General features: G+C 32.2%; 1 protein-coding gene across 1 annotated transcript in view; it reads left to right on the top strand.

The window, feature by feature from the left end:
- Positions 1-1,814: 1,814 nt before the first annotated feature.
- The window catches only part of LOC111692107 (aminopeptidase N-like), a 26,111-nt gene continuing 8,965 nt past the window's right edge, over positions 1,815-18,960 (top strand). The window contains exons 1-3 of the mRNA XM_023455845.1: positions 1,815-1,834; positions 15,881-16,520; positions 17,838-18,137. Coding sequence (XP_023311613.1) covers positions 15,889-16,520; positions 17,838-18,137 — 932 coding nt within the window. The 5' untranslated portion in view covers positions 1,815-1,834; positions 15,881-15,888. The remainder of the gene's footprint in view (positions 1,835-15,880; positions 16,521-17,837; positions 18,138-18,960) is intronic.

Below are 18,960 nucleotides of genomic sequence, written 5' to 3'. Positions count from 1 at the left end.
CCCCTTAAGACACTTTTTCGTGTATCCCCTTGTGTGCCCACGAAAAATTGTCTTAATGTTCCCCGCTAAAAAACGTAGCACCATCAGATTCCACATGTCATGTAACCCCTGTGTACCAAATTTAGTGATTCTCATACAACGGGGTCCCGAGATATAAAACAAAGATTATTCTTAGGGACGGACTTCAGGGGGCTGTAACTCCGAAAGAGGGGGCCACTTGGCAAAAATAAAAAATACGGGTCCCCTAAATTTGTCTTAAGAATCTGTAACCAAATTTTGTTGGATGAATTTCGTGACACCCTGTATATCAACAAGAGCTCACCTGCGTATGAGGCTATTCTTTCCGAGCATTAGCATTATAGCCCATTTACACGAGGCCAGTTGTGAAGACATTCCATTAAGCCAATCCAATGACCAAGTTGAGGCTATTGGCTCCTAAAATTAGAAACCGTTCTAATTAGTGGAGTGGCTTGGTTACCTTGGTTACACGATGCCAATGTTGGATTGGCTTAGTGGAATGTCTTCACAACTGGCCTTGTGTAAATGGGTCATTAGGATACATTATTAGGATACACAGCTAATGTAAAACTTTTACTTTATATAAATTTAGGAATATTCTTTTATACCGTTTTTTTAAATTTGAAGCACATTAGTGTATCTATTTTACGAAACACGTATTGGTTGTTCTTAAATACTTCCAAATCCTTGTAAAAATAAATTTGAAGTTATTCATTTTTATAGTATCTATGTATTTATATTACAATTTAGTACACAAGGATCAGATTCGGTCTATACAATTTCAACTATGACAATTTGTTACGGATTGCCTAAATATGTGACGTCTATTAGTGTCTCTCATCCAATGAGGATTCTACAGACCAATAATGGAAATTGTGTCGATTGACAGCATAGATCAGAACAAGATTGACAGTTCTATTATTATGAACGAAAACGACTTTCATCTGACCACAATATTGAGCTGACAATGCCATTTTTCCTGATTTGTAAAATTATTTGCAATTTTCTAAAAAACAATTTAAAGAGAAAGTAAAACATAAACGTCCGAAAGAGAAAATAACAAAGCAGAAAAAAATTGGAAATTTAAGAAATACCTATGTAGGACTAAAAATGAATAATTACTATAAAAATTGTTCAAAATGGGCACCGCTTTGCCTAATACAACGACTAATTAGTGAAATCATTTGAATATTATTTTTTATTTCCTGGGTATGGCGGAAAATCTTTTGCCGCAGTTCATCTTCACTTGGCGCGATTTCATAAAAAATAATATTTGAATTTGTTTGAATTAACGCAATACCTTTAACACGGAATTTAAAAAAGTGCAAGAGCTAATAATAAAAATATCCATAAAAGAATGTGTATTAACTCAAAAAACTGAATTTCCGGATGCCTTTATTTTCGAAAATAATATGACCGGAATGCCTGCAGATTAGTTGTATTTAGGTAGCTATAAGTATGTGCGGTAATTGCATTACATATGTAGTTATTTTATCGTTGAATTTTTGTTATTTAAAAACTAAATGCTTTACTGGAAATACCAATACTAAACCATTAGTTATTCGAACAGAACCTTGTTACTTATAAATAACTTAGCGATTACTGTTGTCGTTATTATATTCGCAATTATTTCGATAATTCCCAAGCTAAAGCCTAAGCCAGTCGACTATTCAAGTTTTCAATATGTGTATATTTCTTTAAGTGTTGTGATGTTCTAGTATTCCTAATAAACGCAGCTCAAAAAAATACGATAAACTTTTGCAATAGCGCAAGTCTTCATTTACTGCGGTATCTTCTGAAAAATATCTGAACGGAGGTAAGTTAATGGAATTTTAACTATGTTATTTAATATATTTAACAATTGATGTACTTTTATGAAAGTTGAACACTTAATGTTCGTATATAAATGTTAGATAACATAGGAAAACTACACAGGCAGTGTTTTTGAGGGAGACATACGTAGATGGTGGAACACATCGATGTCTTGCACTAGGAAAACTGTCCCTATTGTGTTGGATAGACGGAATAGATATACAGGGTGCCCATAATTAGTGTGCAATACATTACCAGCAGATTCTACAATCAAAAATAAGATATTATTTTATAAACAAGGGTCGAAATATGCTTCCTAAGGGAGCTACGCCCCCCTAAAAGGGGCCTCACGAGATCATATTTTTCAAAATTGTTCCAAAACCAGTTAACGCATCATTATGAATTTTGGTATGTTGGACAATCAAGCATATTAGAGGCCAAATTAATTTTTTCTAATAATTCTTCTCTGCTATATATTTCGGTGTTATAAACGATACTATTTAAGTGTGCCCATATGTAATAATCTTGAGGATTAAGGTCAGGTGAACGAGGTGGCCAGGCAATGAGACCGCTTGGTCCAATCCACCTTTCTGGAAAATATTCGTTCAACTAGTTTTTCACATTCCTACTATTATGAGCTGGAGCTGCATCATTCTGAAAGTACATGTTTCCTCTAATATTCAAAGGTATATCTTTAAAAAATTAAACAATTAATTTTGTAAAAAATGTAAATAAACTTCACCGTTTATCCAATTTGGAATTTCAAAAGGTCCAATTAATTTGTTACGGATAATCCCCGCCCACAGATTAACTGAAAACCTGTATTGGAAATTATTACGCCGAACTACCTTCGGATTATCATTAGCCCAATAGTAGGTATTGTGAAAATTAAGAGCTCCATTTCTGGTGAAATCATCGGTCCAGAGAATTAATGGAAGCAAGTTTTCGTTATTAATGATCCACTGAGAAAATTCGATCCTACACATAAAATCTTCATTTCTCAAGTCTTGTACCCTCTGATAATGATAAGGATAAAGGCCTTGGATAGTGACCAATCGTGAAAGCTAAAATGAGAGCTTTGGATTAGTTTTAATACACGTTTCTTACATTTCTCATTGTGTATTGTTGTTCGTGGAATATTAGTATATTGACACTGTGCTGATGCTGATATTAGGATGATCATCAAATTGAGTTAAGGCATTTTCAAAATTATAATCATTTGGTGGCCTTCCTTGACAGCGCAATTTTTTAAAAGATCCATTATTGTTAATCGTCTATGGGCCGTAGAAAATATTCTACTATTTGATCGTAGAATCTACTGCCAAAGTATTGCACACTAATTATGGGATACCCTGTATAGTAATATTTTGAATAAAAAAAAACATGTAGGTACAGTTGAAGTTGTTTAGTTGAGGCAATGAATCAAATTTGTGTATGGATTAGTTGCAGATCTTCCTAAAATTAGAACACGATGGTTATCTCGTTTTATCTCAAAGCGATATCTTCCCCAGGTAGTAATCTCGGATTAATTCAACAGCAAATTTGGATCTATTTATCTGTGTTTGTAGATGTGATGATCTAATATTTTTTATTGTTGTGCAACGTATTCTGGGAATATTACAAATATCCGTTCTCAGAAAATAAAATGGTATAGACAAATGGTATTTTCAAAATGTAATTGATGTGTTACAGATACAGAGTAAACACTATTAAATAGAACAAGTTTCACAGTAATAGGTATAATTAAGGATTACTTACTAGAACCATCAGTAGATATTTTAAGATAAGATATATATCGAATGAAAGGAAAAAATCATGAGTAATCTTGGTGTTGTTTTTCCATGTTAATATTTCTTAAAATACTGGGTTTAAGATTTTGCTAATGATTCTCATCCATTTTTAATATAAACTACATTAGTGTAGTCTTGCATTTTTTATTGGATTCTAGAAAATATTGTTTACACACGTAGCTAGTTTTTCGAGAATCGATAATTAATTGCCATAATAACCACAGAATGGGTAAAAGAGAATACGTGCATTAGCCAATGCTCATCGTCAACAGTTTTCTTTGAATATGTGGCCCACAATTTCTGCCACCTAGATTCAGTGAAGATACCATACGTTTACTTTCTCGGAGAAGTACTTCCAGTACTCGTTCAAGATGCACCTGTGCAGAAAATCTCTAGAAATGTCTAAGTAGGTACGTGGATCAGTGCTTCCACACATAGAGTCTTGTGCTCAACTTTTTTAATGTCAAAATTTTCACAACCTAAAAAAATTATATCACTTCTGTCAAAGCTGGGCTAAACTAATTGATTAACTAATTATTAAAAGTTTCTCTAAGGGATTCAGACTTCCTTTTTATCATTTTTTTCTTGCTATACTCAAATGGTGACTACTGCACCATATAATCGATACATCCATAGGTTACAGTCTGCAGACAGACAAATACAATATTAAAAAAGAGCATTTAACATGTTAATCAGGTTATCAGCAAGTACCCTCAGCGGATGTTCCATCTTCTAATCGAATAAAATTGAACTAAACAAATCAGTTTATCAAAATGAGACACTCCTATATTAGACATTTGGAGATAATGATGTAAGAAGAATTAAGGGGCAATCCAGATTTTTTCCAGCGACGTTCTTTCCCACAATTTCACAATCTTAAGCCTCCTGAGAGCAATACGTGAATAAAAAAATTCGACATGATAAACAATAAAAAAAAGACAAGTGGTGTGTAATCTTTTAAAATAAGTGATATGAATATTTGATCGGTTTTTAATCCCCACAAAACGTTGAAGTTAGGTCTGATATTGCAGTATTGTAGAGATTTAAATAATACACTACCTGAAAGGAAAATGTTTTTTATGATTAAATTTTATAATAGGAACATTTAATCCTTTTTTATATTTAATAGTTACATTGCAGTTAAAATTGTATTTCAAACAATAAACTCCCATACAATTTAATGGTAAACTGTTATCTTTAAAAGTACATAAATGAAAAAAAATTGTACATGTCTAAGAATTTTTTTTTCAGAAATACCCATAATTAATAATAATTAAATACATTTGTGGAAATATCAATCTTTTCATACAGTTCAACAAATTAAAAATATCTCTAAAACTGTTCGTCTGATGAAAAAGTATACGATTATTTTATCCGAAAATAATTTAAAATTCAGTGTAACGACCTCATTATTATTATTATCTTTCCTGGATTGGTTTATTAGAAAATTTTGCAATTTTTCGTCTCCATAATACATTTATTTTTCTAAATTCTTGTTTTTTTGTGTCATATCCTCCAATTTCCATAGACATGGATAGGATCTAGTAACTACACTAATATTTTAAACTTTCTATTCATTTATGTTAACACCCATCGGCACATAACACAAAAACATTATTAGATACTTAAAACAAGTTAACAACTGATAAAAATAGAAAATTTAAACATAAATCAACTAAAAATATTATCTGACAAATTGTTTTTAGTAGATGACTTAATCCAACGTTGAGTAACGCCACACCTATCTAACCCACACTTAAAAATTTGTTGTATCCATTTTAATTTTTACACTTTCAGCAGCGCACTGTTCATTATCCGACTGACTAAGAGTTACCACCTAAGCTTCTACATATTTCGAAATTATACCCTACTTAAAATCTAGATGATAAGAGGCTGAAGAAAGTTCATTCAATCAAAGTTATATAAAGAAAAACCTTTGAATAAATTATATAAAGTACACCGAATCCCACTTAAATCCAATGCTAAATATTTTCGGCTGAAGATATGGAACCTATAATTAGTTACAGAATAATTTCGTTTCTTTTTATAATATCCATCGAGCTGTCAGCCCTGATTGATGGCGACATTATCTCGTCTCCCTATCTACAACAGCTACATGAAAAAAATATTGAACACTTATTTCATCTGATTAATATATTATCTTTTATTATGGTGCCTATCAAATACAGCAAAAGTAACAAATCATTTGTGTTTTTTTGCTGATTCTATTCTACTCGACATTAACACAACAAACGGTTGCAACAAGTTTTACTTGAGTAAGCTTATTTAATCTAATTATGACATTTAAAATGACATTTTCCGAGATTTGGATAGGAATATCGACTACCTAGAAGGACTATGAGCAATTTTAGGCATATTTGTAACTGTAAATCTTTGATGATCTTAGAAAAACTTGTTAATATACTGTTCTAAGTACAAGCTCAGCTTAGACAACATGCTTCACATAATTTTTGTTTAATCCCTAATTTCATGGCCCACAAAACTTTGTCTTAAATTAAACATCGCATTAGGTATAAAAAAAGTAGTAGCTTTATTGAAATGACGATTTTGGCTTCATATAAATACCTTCATACTACTGCGTCAAGAATCTGGTCAACGCACAAAGTTATCAGGACCCTGCATAATCAGAGAGATAGATAATTTTGATCATCCTCTAACCAGAATGATATAAAGACTTTACTGACTTGGATAATTATTGCTACAACATTTTGTCAATCATTTTCAACAGTTTAAAACAACTCTAACTCAAGGAGATACCTTTCAAGTGGACACCATGACATGAAAAGGTTTTTGAAGATAAAAAATCTTCTTGGCCCATACACTGGCTTCCTACAACGATACGGAAGCATCTTTCCACCTGAGCAGGACAATGCTTTAGAACGATTTCATAAGATCATGGGTGGACGTCACTTTATTCTTCAGACCGATCATCGTTTCTTCATTGGTCTTGATGAACACTTCTAACACCAAAGGACACGTTGGACACTTCGATTGGTTGGTTACGAACATATGAGTTTGACCAAACTTCTATTTTGGTTAATACAACAAACATCTCAAGACTACATGGATCCTGAGTTGGAATAAATCATCACCTCCACAAAATGCCTTGTCAAGATACTTGCCATTATTTCACATTTAAGAAAGTAATGGATAAATCAAAAATGGTACAACGGAGACGAGTGGACGCACCACTTTTTGGCAGAAGTTAATTCCTGGCAATACGGATATGATACGGCAAACAACTTGGAAATCAGGATTTGTTTCTTTATCATTAAAATTTTTTTCTAGTTCTCTGTTGATCACACTAGGTAACTTCTGTTATTACACTTCCAGTCCAAAGAGGTAAATACCACTAAGTGTACTTCAGGAAAAGATCCACTAAAATAGATCAAGGTATTTTTTGGGATAAATGATTACGTATATAATAATGGTAATGAAAGGTTGGTAGATAATCAGACATGCTGCATTATAAATATGATCGATTCGAAATTCTGTGATATTACGATAAATATAAATCTGTCGATCGATTATAAAATCTGGACAATTCTTTGATGTAATAAATTAAATCTCGCTGAAGTATTTAAGAAATTGAAACAGTTCTTGACAAACAATAGCAACTTACTTAATACAGATTTTTGGAGAGTAATTTTCTAAACAATGGGTATGTTAAGATAAGTGGTACATGATTCAGTTTAAGGAGAAATCATGTGCAAAAATTGTGGTAGTATTAGTTAACTACGGTTTCTCAAATAAATTATTCTTTACTTACTATACCATTTTACAACTTTTTGATGATTTATACAGAGTGATTCAGAACTTATCAAACACAAATTTCTCTTACAATTGCAATTTTGTAAAGAAAAAGTCTAAAACTCAACTGCTTTTGCCGCTTTTGTTATTATTAATTAATAAAATTAATTTGTAGTTTTAAATAATAAAATAATTTGACATACCTGATGTTACATCTGTTCAAAATTTTGTCCACCGACGTGTAAACACATTTGGGGCCGTCTTACTCAGTTTCTATGAACTAACACATATGTTGTCTTGCTTCACCATAACACAAATGCTTCACCATAATACAAATGTTGTCTTGCTTCATCATAAATTAAAACGATATCTATCAACTCCAAGTTGCTATACTCGCAAGCCATTTTTGACACTAACTACTAAAAAACTTTTGTAAACACTATCGCAACGACGATTATAAAATCGGATTTCAGTCGCTGAGGCCACGTGGGTCTTCACGAATATTGCGAATGACGCTAGAGGCTACAGTTGTCCAGCTATGTAATGGTTGAAAGCACTACAACTTCAATAATTTTTTTCTCGGAAACTGTAACGATTTTACAAAAAAAATTTCCCAATCTTTTTGGATAAGTTGTGAATTACCCTGTATTTGTCCTTTACTGGCTAATGCGAGTATTTATTTCTATACTTTACTTACTTCTAATTTTGCAGAAAAAAAATGATAGTCGGGGTTTTTTATGGCTTCTTCAAAAGATTTAATTTTTCATATACTGGAGGTCCGCAGTCGTTGTAGGTTTGAATTTCTTTTGAAAATTATATTTTTGCTCTATAAAAATGTAGGTACTTCTGGTATTGAAAGTTATTGCTGCTCTAAGTTTTCTTGGATTAATTTAGAGAAGCAAATAAAAAAGTATTGTCTTGGAAAGTGTTGACGACTAAAGGCCGTATCGAGATGTAAATTGTTCAAAGGAAAAATGACCTCCTTTTAAAAATAGCAGGATTTCAAATATTTTTGTATAACACAAAGAGGTATGTTACAATTTAATTTCGGGTACTTTGCAAAATAACACTTATCCAATCGCCTGTAGACGACAGGTATATAATCCATAAGATAAATGGATTTTTTCCAATAGCCATCACTGATTCATAGCTTGCAAGTGGCTGTTGTAGTTTCAAAAGCTACGATATATTTTTAGATGTAGAAACAATATTTGATAAGATAATAAATTTTGCGTCGCAATTTGGCAAAGCTGATAAAATTGGAATATTGGCGATTACAGAATATTCAGCATGTTTCACCTAGATTTTGCATTTCAGCCAAAATAGAAAAATCCATATAGGATGATTATATTTTATTGCATTCTACTTCTGTATAGTTAAGATATTTGAATGGCATAAAATAATTACGTGAAAAACTTTCCATAAGTAAAAAAATAATAAAGGCTTTTCATTCGTTATATCACTGTCAATCAAATGAACTTTTTTCTCGAATACTGTCAGTTTCTTGTCTAGAAAACATACAGGATGTGAAAGACTTTTGCATCCTACAAAAATCAATGAAATTATAGATGATAGAACCAGTTTACCAGTTTATTTGTTATTATCAACAAAAATATAAATTTTAACAATCTATTAATAATGTAATATCTAACACTTAACCAATTATTGAAGAAACACCAGATTTGAGAGCAGAAAAGATACTATTAGAAATTTAAATTTTTCCTCAATCCTCAACACACTCTTCTGCAACCGTCGAACTGTCTTTTAAGGCTGGAGAAATCAGCTCCAGAATAAGCTAGCAGACTAGCAGATGATCTTCGGAAATAATGATCAGTGTAGCTCTCTGCTTCTGATAATTTTAAATATGTTGCAATTTCGTTTGGATTTTTATTAATACCAATACCTGATTTACACATTTTCGAATGAAAAATAATATTAAAAATAACTATTTCGATGTGAGACTAACTACGTTATTATTGTGCAGACAAAACTCACGTTTTTTGAAATTTTATTACCGGTGAAACAAATTTTTTTATTGATGACAGTTCCTGAAATATTCTTGTCAGATATTATTTGAAACTGTATTCTCCTAATTTTGGTAGATTTTTCTTTATTGACAAAAAGTCAAAAAATGCACATTGATTTTTTCATACCGATCTCAATTTTTGATTAATTTTGGACCAATTACGTCATTATTATTCTAAGTTGAATGTAGTGAAGTTTTATCGTTGGTAAAACCACATACGATTTTATCATTTACATAAAATACTTACGTTTAAAAAAGTTAACTACAGAAGTATATGATTTCAATGTATGAGTATTTGAGCAGATCAAAAATTTACAATTTTTGTTCCGTCGATTTTCTTATGATTACTCAAAAATTGCTGACGCTAAAAAATTTTAAACTGCAGATCTGAAAACTAGACACTTGAAGCTTCTATTTCCTTTTTATTGTTCTCTCTACGACCATTTTCCTCCAAGTTACAGCTCTTTGAAAATCACCTAAAATTTTGGGATTTTTTGCGTTTATCCAAAATTATTAAATTTATCCACTTAAAAATGGATCTCTCCAGCTTCCTTGTCGGAGTTTAATCAAGAAAAGGAGTAAAAGAGAAATAATTATATATTTTTCTGACACAACGTTTTTCTTAGAAAGTCTAATGTCAAGGTCCACTTGTGAATGTACTTTCATTTATAACTCCAACTGACTATCTTTCAGTGGAAATAATCAAAGAGTGTGAGTAACTGATTACCGATAAGGACCAAATCCTGCAACTGATTGAAACATGAGACAAAAAAAATTAGTCACATTCTACTAAACCAACGTATGACTCATATCTTATGAACATACTTAGTGCCTTAGTAATTTCTATTATCGAAGATGTACCTTCAGAATATCCGTTCGCAATCGATTGTTTTCAATGCCGTAAGCCGATAAGGTATCTTGTTAATACAATTATTTCTATTTGCACGGGAAAAAAATATATTATCGTAACCACGTATTATTAGCGCATTAAAGTAGGGAATCACTTGAATGCAAAATAAACTTTGAGATTAGCCTTTTATTAGATAAGATTTAAATATTATAGAAAAGATTATACTGAAAGTTAATAGGAAAGGTTTATTAGGTATGTGTGAAATTTAAGCGAATTTTTTTAATCTTAAAAATATAAAAAATTATCTTTTCATTCACGCAAGCTATCGCTACACAGCTCATTGAAATCGACTGTTTTTCTTCAATTACTTGCACTGTGTTCACTTTAGTCTGACAAACCAAAGTTTTCATGTAAAGCCACAGGTAAAAATCGAATGGATGGAGGATCTTGAATGCCATATAATTGATCCGTCGTGGTACTATGCGCATTTGAATAATTATTATTTAGATCATAATCCCGAACTTCTAAACGAATTGTGTTATCAGGAAAACGCCGTCTTGTTAAAACTGCATGGATTTCTCAAGTAGTCCAGGCAAATTATTTTACAGCACACTTCAGGGTTCACTTCTTGGACCCTTATTATTTAATATACTTATAAATAACATAAACGACATATTAAAAGTACCTTGGTGCTTTATCCTGATGATTTCAATATTTCCACCACTATCAAAGCCTTAGAAAACCATAGGTGACTCTAGACTGTTTATCTAGAGCTGGTGCACAGAAAATGGAATACCTACCACTCAAAATTGTAAAGTGTAACAATACATCATTTACTCGCAAATGGACACATCTAGTTTTTAATTACAATTTAAATAAAATAATTTAGAGAGATCAGCGATATTCTATGATCTTTATCTTCGATCAATAACAAATTTTTACACTCATATCGAAATTAAAATATTACATTTTAAACTCTTGGTGTTTATTGTCACCAGACTATCCCCAGTGTAGTATTCTTGATTCACTTTCTGTTTCCTGGTTGTGATTATTTTTCTGACATGTACGATCCATTCTCCTGAATACAACCATGCAAACTCAATCAATGACAAATCTTATCTATTTAAGGATTTTAGAGAAAGACAGTAAATAATGGACCCTACCACTATACAGAGTGTTTTAGTATCAATAAGCAATTGATAAAATTGTAACCTAAAAAAACCTTCCTTGTTGATATCAATTTTTGGATTAGTATTTTTCTGTGACTAATTTATGAAATACCCTGTAGAAATCGTGTTGCCAAAAGGTATTTTATAATTTACATGTGCAAATATAAGTTGACACAATGCTATTTTTAAAGTTCCAGCAACATCATTGATTACACATTTCAAAGACATTGAAAAACATGAAAGATAACTTTGATAATCAGTTGTGAGGAATTTTGTAAATATAAAAATAAACAATGCGCCTAGATATAAATTACCTTACAATATTATAGAAAATTACTGCAGATGTGGAAATTGAAATACTTAACTTCTTGATAATGAGGATTTTCCGCTGTGGTGTTAGTGGTTTTCGAGGAAAAGTCATAACAGAATTTTCTGCAATATAGTAAAAAAAAGTACGAGATATCTTTTATTAAATTTGATGGCTGTTAAATTAATAAATATCAATAAAATAAATGTAAAAGTTTACGTTATTATTTCTACAAGAACAAAATAAAAATTTTGTTAAGTGGTCTATATACAGGATGTTTCATTTCTGAGAAACAGTTTAATGACGGCAATATTGAATAGAAAAAAGAATGATCTAGGCAAACGTTTTGCTACTTCAAATACAAATTCAAGTTGGAAACATTTTTACTACGAATTATTTCAGAAAAGAAAAAAATGTAAGTAAAATGGATGAGTTTTTGTAATTCAGGCATACTTTATTTGACATCATCGTTCTATTTTGACCTAAGAAATTTCTCATCAATAATATCCTTCTCTTAATGAAACATCCTGTATATGATTGGCTTCTATATCACTCTTTTAAAAAGTGTCTTTAGTCCTCAGATATTAATATCAAAACTACTCTGATTACTAAAGTCCTGATCAGTATAGAATGTCTAGTACACAGCTAAGGTTATTCGTCAACAAAATCCCCAGAAATAGATCTGTTTCGAACTTCTTATCAGCATGTCGTAGGTGAAACGACTAACAATTGATGCAGCTATTTGAATATCTCCTTACCAACATGTAATGATTTGCTTCAGGAGGTATACGATGTATCTCGTGACGAATTCTTGCTTTTAAATCTTCTAAATTAACCGGTCTAGTAACGTATACTTTGCTTTTTAAGTATCCCCACAAGAAATAATCTAGGGGTGTCAAATCAGACGATCTGGCTGGCCACTCAATCGGCCCCCTTCTCCCTATCCAACGATTCGGGAACAGCTCATCTAAATAAGCACGGACAGGTGTTGCATAATGGGGAGGTGCACCATTTAGTCGATTTTTACATAATCATTATCATTTTCAGTATTGTGAAAATTAAATTTTAAAATCTTCAAACATTATTTTCTTGAAATTTTTGTTATGTAACACCATAATTTTTCATGATCTGTGTATGTAGAATGACACGCTCTTTCAAATGGCATGGTCAAAATTGGGGGTTGCTATTTAAAAAAATTGTCGATGACGTCATATCTCGAACAACGATTACGTCACAAATATGGGTCGTATGTCAAAAAGTGCCTTTTTTAAAAACAAAATCGACGTGCCAGGGGATTTTTTCGAAATTAAAAAAATAATTAATTTATTCGCTACTTTTCGAAAGCATTGTATATATTTTTCTATCAAATTGGTTATGAACAAGTGGGTTATAGTTCTTTTGTGATGCATATGAATATGAATAGTCAAGGACCTTTTAAAAGGTCATTACAAGAGTGCTACACAAAAGTAGGTCAATTTGTTAACCACATAATTTGGATGTACTGGAAACAGAGGTTTCCCATCTGCCATTTTTTAAGGATCAAGGGAGTTTTTAGAAACACACATTTCCCTCTTTTAAAACATATTTTTGATTATCGCATAATTTTGATTCTGATCTTGGTTTACGTGATATTGTAGAGGTTGACACAGTTTTTTTTTTGGTTCTACACTACTTTTAGGGCTTGGCATTCTTAAAAAAAAATGCGCAGCTTTTCGTCTACTTCAACATCAGTTTAGGAAAAGTGTAGTGTGGGGATTTTAAATAATAGGTTGTAACCCAAACTTAAATCAAAAGCTTCTAAGAAAAATATCATTTTTAAGTCATAGGCGTACGCAGGAAAAAATGTGTTCGTATATGGTAAAAGATTGTACAAAATTTCCACTTATTTTAAAAAACAACAGAACTATTAATAGAAATATTTTTTCCGTTATTAGTCACCAGTTGACCTACTTTGTTTGCAACACCTTGTATAGCTGCTATACCTTTTTACTAACTCAGAAATCATCTGAAACCACTGTCTTAATTTTGACCAAAGAACACCTTGCAAAAAGGCTCGACAGTGGAATTTATTTAAGTTTTATAATAATGTAATGTTTTAAATATATAACTTGTATCGGCTAGCATCTGTAATCAGCGAAATCTCAGTGTTTGTGTTAAATGTATGAACTGCCACTAATCAATCAATATTAATCACAAAATCACCAGCAGCCCTGAGATTAGATAATAAACTAATAAATATGAGTACAGCCGAAGGGAAATTTTCATTGTAGGTTTTCAGTGTGGGTGTGAAAAGGTGAGTTATTCAAAGTTTTTGATTTTCCTGCCTCCACATATTAGGTAAGGCGAAATCCTAAAGATGCTTCCTCTAATAGTTGCTTAATTGTAAAAAGTGAACACTCAGTTATAAGTAGAAAAATATACCTTCCTGAAATTCATTTGCTGGCCTAGAACAAAGGATGGTACTGACAACGGATAGTTTGATTAGGAAGCAATAAACGCAAGAAAAAACAATGGAAGGCAATTATTTGTACGGTTGAAAAACTGAAGAGTTATTTATAAATAAATAAACTTAGCGTTAAATATACTTTGTTCCACAACCGTTTTCTAGATGGTGTTCAAATTGAAAAAAAAAGATGCAAGATTCGCCATTTGTTCAAGCAAAACTATCTTCTCCATTCTCCAATGGCAATTATGACCCTTAGAAGTTGTAAGTTTTCAGTCACGGATATTTTGAATTTTTAAGTAGAATCCCATATTAAAAATACAGACATATACAAAATTTAACTTCCTTTCGAATTTATTAAGGTATGTTGGGGTTTAATTTATATAGTTTGTGGGATATTCCACATTAACATATGGATGCCACATACTTATCACAACACAATTGAACTGTGATGTTAATGACATGATGTTGACACAGAATATTAATTAAATATTAGAAAGATAACAATACGTATTAATAACAAAATAATCAATAAAAAGAGAACATACAATTATTGGAAAAACACTAACAAAATCTACAGAAATCCTGTAGCATCCATTGTTTGACAATGGAATGGTATCAACAATAAATTATTTAATTAAATTCTTTGTGTAACAGTTATATTATATGGCCTATTATCATAGGGAGTTTTTTGGTTCAGTGGAAAGTTTGGTACACCTTGATACACAACGCTCAGATTGCGTTCATTTTTAGTGATAATTTCTTTTTTATCGGTATTATCAGCGTCTGTTTCTTGGCGATCGATACAGTTTTGTATGACAGTCATATCTTTGAAACTATCGTGCCCTGTCATTGTCTGTCGAATATAATTGTCAGCCATATTGAAATCATACAGCGCCAGCGGTACAAGTTATAAATTTCTTGGAGCCATTTTGATTTTTTGTTATTTTTTCTTAAAATGTCTAATTCGTATAGTATGGGTGATTTCACTTTAAATACAGATTCATTATTTTTTTTCCATTTTAATCAAGATTATGAAGTGTTTAAGCTCAATGAACGTGATCCTTTAATTTTTTTCAAAAGTTTGACAGTTTGAAACAAAGAAACGGTTCTTTAGATCGAGATGAAACTTCACAAGGTTCTTCTGGGTATATCGAGCTATAAAAGTCATGCTTAACATTAGCCATTTCGTGAATATTTCTAGTTTAGATGTCAATTTTCTAAAATTTTGTTGTGTTTTTTTTAAATTCGTGTAAAAGATGAAAAGAAAATTTTTTTCCGAAAAGTTGCGGCAGCCTGTTATAGGATATTTATTCCAGTTTTCGAAACTTCCCTTCAATTCTCTGTACTACCATTTGTCGCCAAGATATCGATGATTGAAGACAAAAGGATCCTTTTCCATTAAAAGGTTGAGATTTCGATGAAAATTGGTCGTATCGAAATTTAAAAAAAGGAAATTAAAGCTGAATAAACAAGCTATCTGGTCCATACAATGGCTTAGCTGGAAAAAATGTTTCCAAGTTGGTAGACTCAGAAAAAATAATACAAAATGATAAACGTAGCTCCTAAAAAAAAATTAAATAATACACAAGTTGATCATTCATCTTCAATTTCAAAGGTCACAATTCGGTGACTTACAATCAAATTGCCACGGACACTTGTCTGTTTGTCTAAATAACAATTAATTCTTCTAGGGATCAAGATGACTCTTCTCCTTTTGCTCGCATCCTTGTGCATAGGCAGCGTTCTCGCTGTACCAACCGTCAGAGATGACGAACCAGAGGAAAACTACAAGCTGGATCAAGCTTTTAAATTAACCAGTTACGACTTAGCACTCACCGTTCCCAAAGAAGCCTTCACAGACAAAGGCACTGAATATACCGGAAAAGTTACAATTATATTTTCTTTCACCGAAATAAAAGAATACATCACGCTACATGCTCACTCAGATTTTATAGGCATAACGAATGTGAACTTCAATAATTATGATCTAGAGGATGAAGACTACAGCCTTGACAATGTTACTAATATTTTAAAAGTAAAAGCTGTCAATGGGGTCTCAATTGACAGAAGTTACCAACTCATCATAGAATTTACCGGTCGGCTTAGTACTGAGGACATGTATGGGTTCTACAAGAGCACATACGTTGATGGAGAGGAGACTAAGTATCTGGTTACCACCCAGTTCGAGCCCACCCATGCCAGGAAAGCTTTCCCGTGCTTCGATGAACCAAGTTTTAAGGCTACATTTACTTTGTCCATTACTTACCCTAGTACTCAAAATGCACTATTTAATACAAAAGAACTTGATACCACTACTGACAAAGATGCTGGGTAAGTTATACACGTGTTCTATTTGGGGGATAAAGACTTAAGTTCGAAAATGGTCGATCTTCCTTCGACGTGAAGACTTCAATTTGGAAAGATAGCTAAACTCCCCAGCTATCTTTCTTAACTGAAATATTAATCTGTACAGCCTATGCTCGATAGTTAAACGCGCAATGTAGATTGATATCTCTTTGATAAAAAAAACCACTAGATTTCTTAGTAATCTCAGATGTATATTTTTATATTTGTACATGTCTGCCTTTGATCTGAAACTTCGCATCAATCAATTTATTCAATACGTATCCTAGCGGCACCTTAATGCCTGCCCTGTAGGCTGAGGTTTTTTGCTGAGAACATTTCATATCTTTTATGCGTGAGTGGGTGAGTTTGATGCTTTGCATGGTCGACTGTATGGCAGCTGTTTTTATGGCAGTCAGTAGTACTGTGTATCGTGAACATAGAGCGGCAGATTTAGTCTATATTGCCATTTTTCTCGAAACCAAAAAAGTATCACGACAAAAAAGTTTCTAAATTCAATGGCTTTCTAGCGCACTAATAATTTTTAAGAAATTCAAATATGCGACCAAATCTTTTTGGCTCCAAAGACAAGAGGGCCCACGAAAATGTGTCTTAAGGGGTTCCCTGCCAAAAAGATTCCACATGTCATAAAAAAATTATTTAGTAAAAATTTCTCCTATGTATTTTTGACGGGTATTGTACGCGTTTGTTATAGTCTCTCCAAAATCAGTTGAACATGTATAAATACGCCTAGCAATAAAATTTAATGAGTTACATAGGCGCCCTAAAAAAGTTTTCTGCTAAGTAAAAAATAATAATTTGTGTATAATGAGTAGAAAATTTCTATTATATGTTCATTTGCCCAACAACATATTGTAATTATTTATGTCTTCAAACAATTTTATTATATTGATGGTAAATTTTGGTTACGACATATCAATAAACATTTACATTTTCATTAAAATATATTACTATTCGGTATTGTTGCCCTGCACTGCTAGGCAATTTATCAACAACTGAAATTTATGGCCGGTCGCCCAGTGCGGCTGTGTTTGTGCGCCGTTTACTCGCGCGCGCATTCTACATAGCATAGACAATAGCAATACTCATAGACCCAGTCTATGGGTATTGCTAAATAAATATGGGAACAATATTACAATCCCGAGTTACTGCGTAACGACTGAACCTGTACATACTGCCTACCTCTTTGGCCTTCAATTGAGATCGGAAAGACTGTACCAAGTTAACTATTCCATTTATTATCTATTGTTTGTGGCTTCGCATCGTAAATAAATAATTTTTCAGAACAAAAACGACTAATTTCGCGGCAACTCCTGTCATGTCAACTTATCTAGTGGCGTTCATCGTATCAGAATTCACTTGCACCTCTGGTGATCCTGTTGACGGTGCGGTATTCCAAGTATGTTCAAGAGACGAACTCGCCGATACAAGAAAACGTGCTGCTGAAGTTGGATCAAAAGTGATTGAAAAACTCAATGAATATACTGGCATCAGTTACAGCAAAAGCATGGAGAAGATGGACCAGGTGGCTATTCCAGATTTTTCCGCAGGTGCGATGGAAAACTGGGGGTTGGTAACGTACAGGTAAGGAAAATGTCATTAGCTAGTAAACTGCGCAACTGTTTATTACTTGTAAAAAATAGAACAATAATCATCTCAAACATAGTCCTTGAAGTTGCTTGCTAAGTCCAGAAAACAGCACCAGAAAGTATTCTCATGAAAAAGTGGTGCTGTAGCTAGGAATAGTACGAATGCTACAGGAGGAGGTGCTACAGGATGTAAGAGCGATGATGCAACAAACTTTCATGGCTGAATTACAGATTTAGTAGATTATCTCTTTTTTCAATCTTGAGTTTTTCGGGAAATACCTCGATCATAACAATCCGGGAGAATTAGACCAAACACGTGTAGTCCAGGCGGTATCTGTTTCGGGTTGGGTAAAACGCATATGATCGGAGATTTTAGCTTTAACGGCTTCTAAATAACATCAGAAATGATAATTTTTCTATGCAAATAAAAAAAACGTGGGCTTAATTGTTATTACAAAAAAAGTATAAAAAAATTCCAAATCAATTCATTTTTTTCTTGGATTTCTCGTAGCCAACTTGACAACTATTCGTTTTAGACAAAAATGGAAGAGGAAAAAAAGTTTTGTAATTAAATTTTGAACAAGATAGAGTTAGTTGCAATTCGAAAAAATAATTATTGTTGTTGCAAAAATCGGAAAAATCATTTAAAAAATTGCAAAAAATGTTAGTTTATTTGTCAATTTTTTTTCAGACACTTGAATAATACCTAGGATCTTCATACTTTTCCCAATTAAACTTCTTAGTGCATAGAATCATCACACCAAATTTCATCCAATTCGGTTCGATAGTTTTTACATAATAATTGTTTAATTTTTTTT

The sequence above is a fragment of the Anoplophora glabripennis genome, unplaced genomic scaffold (genome assembly GCF_000390285.2).
Source record: "Anoplophora glabripennis isolate ALB-LARVAE unplaced genomic scaffold, Agla_2.0 scaffold1, whole genome shotgun sequence".
In the NCBI taxonomy this organism is placed as follows: domain Eukaryota; kingdom Metazoa; phylum Arthropoda; class Insecta; order Coleoptera; family Cerambycidae; genus Anoplophora; species Anoplophora glabripennis.
Note: the sequence above shows the minus strand (reverse complement) of the source record. Positions and strands in the feature narration are given on the sequence as shown.